The sequence below is a fragment of the Mastomys coucha genome, unplaced genomic scaffold (genome assembly GCF_008632895.1).
Source record: "Mastomys coucha isolate ucsf_1 unplaced genomic scaffold, UCSF_Mcou_1 pScaffold21, whole genome shotgun sequence".
Taxonomy (NCBI): domain Eukaryota; kingdom Metazoa; phylum Chordata; class Mammalia; order Rodentia; family Muridae; genus Mastomys; species Mastomys coucha.
This window is the reverse complement of record NW_022196904.1, coordinates 142,131,323-142,141,870: the sequence shown is the minus strand read 5'-3', so window position 1 is coordinate 142,141,870 and position 10,548 is coordinate 142,131,323. Positions and strand designations below refer to the sequence as shown.

The following is a 10,548-nucleotide window of genomic DNA, read 5'->3' as shown; positions in this document are numbered from 1 at the left end:
CATTTCAAAGGAAGTGCTGCTACAATATCTTTGTTTTACCTTGAAACACCTGTGACCTTGACCTTGGCATTACCTCTAGGCCAAGATGAACATCTAATTTTCCACCTCTTCACTCTTAAGCTTCCCTCTGGTTTGTTATTAATTGTCCTTTTTTTAATTCATAATCCTTTTTCCCTTTGACTCTAGGTATCTTTTAACTTTAACAAACTGCATACAATGTTGCATCTTGTGTTTTGTTGCTCCAATTGTATGGTTATTGTGGGAAGCCAATTCTAAACTGATAAACAGGCCAACTGTCAATTCAGCCTCTAATTCCTCTCTCCCAACTCTAATCCTGAAAGGTAATCCCCCTTACCCATGGAACATGAGGAGCACAGAAAGTATGGGCTGCCTAACCCTGCTGTGTGTCCCCAGCACTCCTGGGTGTGTGAATGAGACCCCAAAAGGACACCATACTGCCTACTGGAACAGTAACAAGCAAGCCACTCAAGCCCAAGAAAAAGGTGTCTGGGTTGGGCAACGATAGAGATGCAAACTTCACAGGGCAAGTAGAAAAGGACCTCTCAGGGATGATAACAGGATGAGAGCAACTCCATTAAGTACCCAGTCTGCTATGTAGTATTTCCCAGCAAAGTGTTACAAACAGAATTGTATGAACAGAATTGACAGATTCAGCCACATCCAAAGAAAAGGCAAGGACAAGGATCATTTAGCAAGAGGGAGATCTGACCATACTGGCCAGATCACTGGCTCATGGGCTACGTGAACCTGCAGAGGTTGAGGGAGGGAAGGCTGGATGCTATGGACACTCCCACATCTCCAGTTTCTCCAGTTCTTCTTGTTTGTTTTGTTGAAATAAATAAAGGTGGTTTTAGAGGAAGATAAGTCAAGACCTCATGTTTCCCAAGCTGGCCTGGAACTCCCAAGCTGAGGAAGGCCTTGAACTCCTGATTCTCCTGCCTCATCTCCTAAGCACTGGTGTGACAGGGATGTGTCACCATGCCTGACTCACTTCCTATTCTGAAATTTCAATGTCCTGTAGGGGAAAGGGAAGCACATCTCTTCTCTCCTCCTGAAGCTTCCAGAATCTTTCAAGACAGCAGACAGTAGACAGATTAACAGAAGAGAAAATATTTAAATTTATTAAGTGCCTATCACAGGCTCTCACAAATCCTGGGAAGAAGAGCCAGATGGGTGTGGCTTATGCAAAATCAGGTACTGCAGAAAGAAATAAGCAGCTGAGGCTTGGAGGGAAGGGATAACCATGGGCTGAGAAGGGTGAAGGGAGGGGTGCAGCCTGGACAGAGTCTCAATGCCAGAAAAAGATAGTCTCTCTATAGTAATTAAAGTTGCAGCCAAGTGGTGCGTGGGGCAAATGGTGTGTGGCAGCCTGTAGTGTTGACTCAGTCTCCTGTGACATTAATCCCCCTGCTTGAGGAGATGGGGGGCACAACTGGTGGCAACAACAAGGCCTGGTAGAGAACCTGACTTTAGATCCTAGAACTGCAAGAGTGCCCTGAGGAGCAAGTCGTAAGGAAGAGGAGAGTGAGAGACACAGGAGCACTGAAGGTCAGAGACTTGGACTCACTCTTATTTCAGAAAAGGCACATCAACGAGCTATGCCCTGGGGTGCCTAAGCCTAAGCCTCAAACAATATCTATGATATCAAAGATGCTCAGGCTACCCCAAAGATTATCACAGGGGATTTTGACATGAAGAAAGAGGCATCAAGCATAACAAGAGAAACTGGGCAGTGGTGGCACACTCCTTTAATCCCAGCACTTGGGAGGCAGAGGCAGGCAGATTTCTGAGTTTTCGAGGCCAGCCTGGTCTACAGAGTGAGTTCCAAGACAGCCAGGGCTATACAGAGAAACCCTGTCTCAAAAAAAAAAAAAAAAAAAAGAACAACAAGAGAAGCCATTTGGCAGAGACATAGATGACAAATGAGGAAAAGGTAGATTCTATGCAAATGACCTACAAAGAGCCCTTTTATCAGAATGTTCACGACTTTTGAGCCTCCCAGGTGTCTATCCTGATTCCATTCCCAGAAGAGCCCTTCTCTTCCTTAGTAACTGTCTCAGTTTCTAAGTTACTATCCATGTGTCCCTGGCCAAATTCCTTATTCAGGAACATCAGTCTATAAATCTTATCACATGATCTCTAGACTCAAATCTATGCCTATAACAAAGAGGCTGCCGTCTGGGATATCACAGAAAGCCTTCATTTTGTTCCCAGTCTGCTATTGCCTGGGCAGGTCTGACGTAGGGTTAGCAGAACCATCTCATGCATTTGTGTTCCGTGGAAGGCCGGTCCCATGGCCTTGCTGACCATAAATGCATGTGTGGGGCCTCTACTGGCCACAGTTGAATTGTGTCACATGCTTCATCCCGCATCAGGGAAGCCAGGGATGTTCAGTGTTAAGTGTAGAGCTCACAGAGCATACAGCAGGCAAAATCTCCAGTGGCTCAGATTGGGACTGATCACTCCCACTTCCTGTTGGCAGAGGGAAGTCACAGGGCAGGCCAGTTTTGAGGATTTAGGAAAACAACTCCACCCTTCTCTGCAGGTGTAAACACACAGAGGACTGGGGACTGAGGCCATTTGGTTTTGTTTAGTGTTTGTTTATTTGGGGTTTGTTTGTTTGTTTTACATTCAACCTGCCACACTGATCTATCCCAAGGATAACTGAGAGCTTGCCCAGGCCTGACCCCAGGGTGTTCAGGGTGTCTGAACCTTTAGGTCCTATCTAATCATTGTGGCTTTCCCAGTTGCCTCAGTAGCTATTGTGTGAGATCCTGAACCCAGAAATGCACGGGCAAATTCGCCAAGCACTTAAAAGGTACTGTGTATACAAAATACGCATATACTAACACATGTTCACAGGAACCTGCCATCCGAAAGCTGTGAGCCTCCTGGGCCCCCTGTCTAACTGTGGTCAAACCTGGGTGGGCAGAACACAGGCAGCCTGCTCAAGCCTCTCAGGGCATCTCAGTTGGGTGAAGGGGAGGGTGAAAGCCATATGGGTCTGCATCCTGGCTCAGACACTAGGAGTGGGTGCCCAGCAAATCACTTTCTTCTCTGAGCCTTAGCGTTCCCTTCCAGAGACTGAAGCAAGGGACTGGGGTACTTTGGGACTCTTTGGAGGCCAGTGACCACACAAATAGCTTTCTCCGGCCCCCACCTCTGGGAGACAGGCGGAGGCCTCTGAGCCAGGAAGAACCTACCAGAGGCGTAGCTCCTAAGCAGTGATTTCCAAGCCCCACACGAATAGCAAGGTTTTCACAGGATGATGTGTGAATGTGGAAGCGCAGAGGCAGAGGGGAGTCAGCAGCCTGCACAGCAGCCCTGGCAAGCCGGTGAGTACCCCCATTGTCCTTCCAGAAAGGCCACCCAGGGAACATAGCCAGCGAAGAGGTAGGGGTTTGTGGAGGCCCCCAGGGTGAGAGAAGGAATCACTGAAGAGAACCCACCTGGTACTAAGATTGGGAAGTAGGATCCCAGGGCCACCCTCTCCAGCTCAGGGCAACAAGAGACCCACTGCACAGTGAAGGGAGGCAAAAGAAAGCTGTCTGTCTTCTCTCCTCAAAGCCAAAAGCAGAGATCCCTCGGGTACCTACCAGGGACCCCAAGGGGACAGTCACCCTCCCAAGAAGTGGAGACTCCCTTCCTCCAGAAGCCAGCTCAGGTTAGATATCCAACCTAGTCAGGTGATTCTAACCATGCACAGGTATCCTGCCTGTCTTCTCTCTAATGAGAGGAGAAGGATATGACCAGGGTCACTGCTAGAGAAGCCTTCTCAACAAATACTGTGTCATTTGCAGATGGGACGTATTAGTCGAGGAAAGCAATTAGCTGTCCCTGCTGTTCAGCTTCAGGGGGGAAGGGAGGCAAGGGGTAGAGTAGAAGGCCGTGGGTTATGTGAGGTCCAACCTGGGGGGAGGGGGGGAGGAGAAAATGACTGGGAGATCTGCTTCCCCACGCCATGTTTACATCTGGTGGGACAGTTTACATCACTTCTGGGACAGTGAGGCGTGCCTGGGCTGTCCTGGAAACACTGAGACTGGAGACAAGATGCCTGGTGCCACAGACGAGACTTAAATAGATGCAAGTTCTTGCCTAGTTTGAGGAATGACTGCAGACCCAGGATGTATATAGAGGAAACCCTTAGAAGCCTAAAACGCCTCACCCTACTACTCCACAGCCACTTTATGATATTGGGAGACACTGAGACCCAGAGAGATTAGGCAGTTTGCCCACAAACACACTCCATCTCACTCCATCTCACCAGATAGTAGTGTAGATTCTTACTAGGCTGGATGCAGGGTCTGAGACTTAACTACAAGCCAAGCTGCCAAGTCCCAGACATGTTGCCATATATCCCATCCCAGAATCCCCACCCCTAAGAGTCACTCCTTTCCAGCCCCCAACACCTCCTCCCAAAAAGCAACTCCAAGGGGGAAATAAGCAAAGCTGCTTTGGGGCCTGGGTGGAAGAAGAGGCTCTCTAGAGATGCTCCAGAAAACGTGCTAGCTGCCCAAGAGTGCTCCAGCTAGCATGCTGGGACAGCCCATCACTACAAATGCCCATGCTACTGAGACTGTTAACAGCTGGAGCCCAGGAGGACTGAAAGCTTCCTCCATACCAAGCACGGGACAGATGTTGGTAGCTGGGCACTATTCTCTTTCTGGAGTGTTAGGGGCTTCTCTCTCTCTCTCTCTCTCTCTCTCTCTCTGTGTGTGTGTGTGTGTGTGTATGTGTGTGTGTGTGTGTGTGTGTGTGCGCGCGCGCCTAAGGTGAATGTGCTCTGTAAAGTTCTTTTCAATTTGAATATTGGTTTCTTTTTTAGAGTGTATAAATCAAAATTTATATTCTATGACACAAATAGCTATTCCTAAGTAAAACTGTACAATAACTTGTAAAAATTCACAGTGATTATAACGAGGTGACACTTAAACAGTCTGTGGCTTTTCCAGGCACCCTCAGGCCAAACAGCAGCAATTCAGTAACTAGCAACTAGCCTGCCTGGTCTCGTGCTGTGTCATATCTTGACCTGGGGCAGCAGATACAAAGGGTGTTTGGTGACTTTAATCTTTTCCCATGCTGCTCTTGCTCTCCTCACCCACACACACAGTGCCTAGCCACAGTGGCATCCCCAAGGCTGGGCAGTGTGGGCAAGGAGGAGAAAGACGATAGGGATCATGGACTTGCCGGGCGCTTTGTGAGTTGGTAGACACTTCTCTAAAGGGGTGTCTCTACAGAGACACCCCTCATGGCAGGGATCTCTCTCCCATGTCCCTTTCTGTAAAAGAGCTCTCCCCTCACCTGGGAATCTGCAGACTCAATGAAAAGAGCTGACATGTGACTTTCTCATACGACAAGCTGCTCAGAGCCAGCCTCTCGGCCATGGCAAAAGATAACCAGAGAGATGTTCCCCTCCTCCCTGGGCAGTGTCAAACCTACTTTTAACCTTACTTGCAACCGTGAGAGGAAGGGTATAAAAAACACCCTACAGCTTCTCAGCCACCTGCCTTTTGCAAGTCCCCTGACACCCTCGGTGACATCACTCACATCAGAGTCTGGTCTCAGCTGACAGCTCAGCCTTAACATCTCCGACCAACACATCAGCCTTCCAGGCCCATGACCTGCCCCACTCCTCCCCCCAACCCACTCCACAAAATGACCCACATTGCACCTCCTTCCCAGAGCTTCTCTAGAGACTGTAGGAGAGCTCTTTATAAACTGTAAAGGGCTTTCCATGAAGGGCTGTAATTACCCAGGACTCATCCAGCAGCTGATGATCAACACAGCTGCCCTGGATGTCCTGCATGTCCAGGCAGCTGTTTTCCCTAAGGCAGGGTGCAATGGCTTTCCTTCTTTCTGTTCCTATGCATGTATGAGCAGTAGGGATATCCTGGCTGATTGTAAGAAAGATGAGAGCACAGAGAGATGGAGTCACTTGGAATACCACAGATACATTAGTCACTGGCTTCTGGTGGCACTGAGGGGAGAGGAGAGTGTGAATCTCAGGATGTATTCCTGCTTGGGTTTGCCACTTACCCCGCCGAGGGTGCAAAGCCTATTTCTGTAGGTGTTTCTCTTCTCCTGAGGATCACGGGGGTCTGTGTGATCATGTTTCTCACCACCCGCCTGGGAGAGATGCTGGTAATGACTCTAGTGTACCCTGCTGGGTGACTTGAGCCCAGTGGGAATCCAGAGAGTCCTTCTGACCTCAGAAAATGTCCCTAGTACACATATGACCCATCATGGTCCACATGATCTTCACCTGTTCATGGTAAAATGGCAACTATGAAAGCAAGTGTGTCCATTTAGCCTAAAATCCTGACTTTTCTGACTCCGGGGCATTAAACTGTCTTTAATAATTTTTTTAAACCTTACTTGGGGAAGTGCTGCTGTGCCAGGCTAGGTCAGCCCCCTTTGGTGTTTAATTTGATCACCTGTGAATGCCAAGCCCATCTGAACTATTGTTCCATGGAAGAAAGTATAACAATGGGTCCCCCTCACTCTGACAAAACAAGGATCCAGGCCCAGGAGTGCATGAATTCTCTAAAGTCAGTCTCGTCCCTACTGGAAGTGGGAATTCTGGGATCTATCACAGTTCAGCCACTGACGTGCTATGTGACTTCCAGTGAGGCATTTACCTTTTCTGGTTTGTTAGCCTGAATTGTATATGTTTCCTACTCCTTCCTATACTCTTGACTCCTGGAGGACATAGATTCTTCTTAGTGCCTTACATATATTTCTCCATTTTGGGAGGATGTAATGGTCAGGAGAAGCTAGAGTATGCTTCAGGAACACAGAGCTTAGTGTCTGTGTATGTGTGCATGTGTATATACACAATGTGCATGCGTGTGAATACATGTACATGTGTGCACACATACATATAGAGGCCAGAGGACAAGCTCGGGTGTCATTCCTCAGGCACCACCCACCTTGTTTTGTCTGTGCCTCTCACTGGCCTGCATCTAGCCAGTTTAGTCAGACTGGCTGGCCATCAAGCCCTAGGGATCTGTCTTGATTTGTCTCCTCAGCACTGGGATTCTAAGAACTCCACCATGCCCAGCGTTTTTATGTGGGATCTGGGCATTGAACTTGGGTTCTCATGGCTTACAAACACTGCCAACTCCGCTATGCCCTATTGCCATCTTAGCGCCATTGAGACAGCAGAGGGTGGTCTCCTCCTGCTGTTTCACAGCCCTGAAGACTTTACTCACTTGGGAACTCAAGCACATAAAGTGCCCTATGTCTGGAAGAAGGCTAGTTACTGTGACAAAGGGGAATGTCTGTCCATCATGCCCTGGACTGCACTAAACACTTAGCTCAGAAGTTGTGAATTTACAGTCACTCAAGTGATTTTAACCAAAACAAGTCACAGGACCACACCAAATGCCAAGGCACCCAGAAAACAACAGCTAGAACAAATGAGCAAATGACAGAGAGTGTCCCCCCCCCCAAGGCAGCAGTGACTGTCAGGTGCAGGCTGGGACACAGACAGACTTAGACTTGAGTCTTTCCCCTCAAGTTTACTAGCTGAGCTGCCTTAAGCATGCCCCCTCTCTGCTGCAAGCCTCAGTCAGCGTACCTAAATGACTGTGGAAATTATCAGAAGGTCACAGGGAAGGTGGGAGGCAATGTGTCAGAAATATTCTGTCCTCAGGAAAAGGCCAGCAAATGCTGCTAATGCCATAATCTGGGGCAGGGTGGAGCTGTGCCCTGGGAATAGTTCAGCAAGGTTCAAAGGTCAGTGATGACCTAGGACTGCTAACCACACTGCTTTGAAACAAACATATTACAGTCCTTGGGCAGTTTCTAGGAACAGTCTGGTCCATTTTCACTTCTGATCCTTGCTGCCAGCTCTGAGATGAGAGAGGCAGCTATGCTAGCTATAACAAATGCCTGAAGTGTATCTATAGAGAGAGAGAACAGGTTTGCTTCTGGCTCAGCCCAGATTTGCTTGCCTATGTAAGACTGTGAGGAGGTAGGCGTGATGGCCAGAGTGTGTGGCTAGTAAGCAAAGAGGAAGCCCTGTCCCCAAATCCCCTCCAAGGACCCTCCCCCAGCCTCTAGCCCCTGCAAGTTCATTGTAGCTCAAGTGCCTGAAGTCTGGGTCAGCCGCAGGCTGATGACACTATTTGGGAAAGTTGCAGAAGCTTTGGGAGGCAGAGCCTCTCTGGAGAAAGCAGCTCACTGGAGCTAGGACTTGAGGTTTCATAGGATCGCTCTACTTCCCACCCACTCTGGCTGCTTCCTCACTACAGATGTAGCGCAACCTGCTACCTCACTCCTGCCTGACATGATGGATTCACTCAGTCCCTGACATGATGGACAGTGTTCCCTTGAGCACTAAGTCAAAATAAATCCATCTTGTTTTCACTTGCTTATTTAGGGTATTTGGTCACAGAAATAAGAAGAGTAATACAAGGTTCTGTCACCTGCCAGTCATAACATCCTGAGTCTATCAAGCCTTTGTCTAACATGTGGGCCTTTGAAGGACATTCAAGACCCAAACTCTAGCCAAAGCCACCATAGCCATATTTAGCTTCACTGTATAGAAATATCCAGAAGCTCAATTTGTTTTCCTTATTACTCCAAATCATAGAAATTAGTGTAATTGACATCTAAAGCAACAAGGAAATTCTAGTAAACATGTACTATGGCCCAGGCAGTGTTCTGAGGTTGGAGTTGGAAAAACTCCACCCATCAACTGAATCCAGGCCATCTGTCTATGTCAATAAAGCTTTATTGAAACACAGCCCCACCTACTTATGCATTCATTGCTTGTGTCTGGGTCACACTACAAAAGGCATCTCTTACTGAAAACAGAAACTACTTGATCAAAGCCCCAAACCTTTACTAGCTGAGTTTCTTAAGGGAATGTTTGCCAGTCCTGTCTTAAGCAGCACTCATGTCTGCTAAGTATCACGTCAGTATGAGGAGCCTGGAAACCAGAGCCCCAACTGAGCTCCACCATGTGGGAAGTAACAGCACCATTCCTAGACACTTGCTCTTGATATCACATGTTGGCCACCCAGCTTTGGCTGGAAGGAACATTAGAAAGTCCTTAAAGATAGCGAATGACTTCTGCCACCCTCCGCATGGGATTGTCATTCAGTAACACTATTTACATGAAACATGCTCTTCTTTTGCATGTATGCACACGCATGGGTGTGTATGCACATGTATGTGCATATTCACATATGTGCAATTGTGTGCATGTGTCATGCAGAGTCCTGCCTCTCTGCTGGGGGTACCCAGGTATGTGCATGTATGCGGAGGCCAGAGGTCCACTCTGCATGTCACTCTTCAGGAGACAACTGCTTTTGAGAGAGAGAGAGAGAGAGAGAGAGAGAGAGAGAGAGAGAGAGAGAGAGAGAATCTGGAGCTCATTGGTCTGGCAGGCCAGAGAGTCCCAAGGGTCCCCAGCACTCAGCTTGCAAGTGTGAGCCCACATCCAGCTTTTTACATGGGTTTCTGGGACTCCAACTTAGGTGGGTCCTCATGCTATGTCTGTGTCAGGTAAAGCAAGCACTTTACCTACTAAGCTGTCTCCCCAGCCCATGAAACATTTATTAATCATCTACAGTGGACAGAAAATGCCCATGCTAGCAGATTTCACCCCATCCCTCCTCTGCCATTCCCTTGGAGGTACTCCAGCCACTGGAACCCTACTCCACTCTTTGCGGAGACTCAGCTATGCATCTCAAGGGCAGGTCCAACGGGGGACCCTCGTGTTTTACTTTCACCAATACCAATCAGTCCCATCACAGGGCAAATGGCACAGAGGACACATGGGTGACACATGCCATTATCTAGCATAAAGATGCTCATCTACTGAGGTCCCCCAAAGCACAGGAAACAGGCTATATCAAGACCCTGCTATTTCAGAAACATAGATGGGTACGTTTGTGTTGTCCACAGTTCCAGAATGTATTGACTAGCAATAAATTTCCAAACCGAGTCAGTTTCATTTGCTGCAATTTGCCAGGTACTCAAGACTTTCTCTCTTTTTTTTAAAGATTTATTTTTATTTATTTTATGTATATGAGTACACTGTAACTGTACAGATGGCCGTGAGCTATCATGTGTGTGGCTGCTATTGATCTCAGGACCTCTTCCGGCCCCGCTCGCTCCAGCGTAATTCACTGTAGCTGTCTTCAGTCGCACCTGAAGAGGGCATCCGATCTCATTACGGGTGGTTGTGAGCCACCATGTGGTTGCTGGGATTTGAACTCAGGACCTTCGGAAGAGCAGTCAGTGCTCTCACCCGCTGAGCCATCTCGCCAGCCCAAGATTTTCTCTTAATAGCTGACTGCTGACTAACGTGCTTTTATTCTGACCTTTTTTTTTATGTCCTTCATTTTTATTTCTTTTTTTTTAGATATTTTCTTTATTTACATGTAAATTTCTCCTTTCCCAGTTTCCCCTCCAAAAAAACAAACAAACAAAAACAACAATAACAAAGCCCTGTTGCCTCCCCCCTCCCCATGCTTGCCACCCCACTCTCTCCCACTTATTGGCCCTGGCATTCCC

At 47.9% G+C, this 10,548-nt stretch overlaps 1 protein-coding gene across 3 annotated transcripts in view; it reads left to right on the top strand.

Moving 5' to 3' along the window:
* The first annotated feature begins 3,227 nt into the window (after positions 1 to 3,227).
* Ms4a15 (membrane spanning 4-domains A15) overlaps positions 3,228 to 10,548 on the top strand; it is a 15,281-nt gene continuing 7,960 nt past the window's right edge. For all 3 annotated transcript variants that reach the window (XM_031384733.1, XM_031384734.1, XM_031384732.1), the window contains exon 1: positions 3,228 to 3,356. In XM_031384733.1, the coding sequence (XP_031240593.1) occupies positions 3,287 to 3,356 (70 nt within the window). In that variant the 5' untranslated portion in view covers positions 3,228 to 3,286. The remainder of the gene's footprint in view (positions 3,357 to 10,548) is intronic.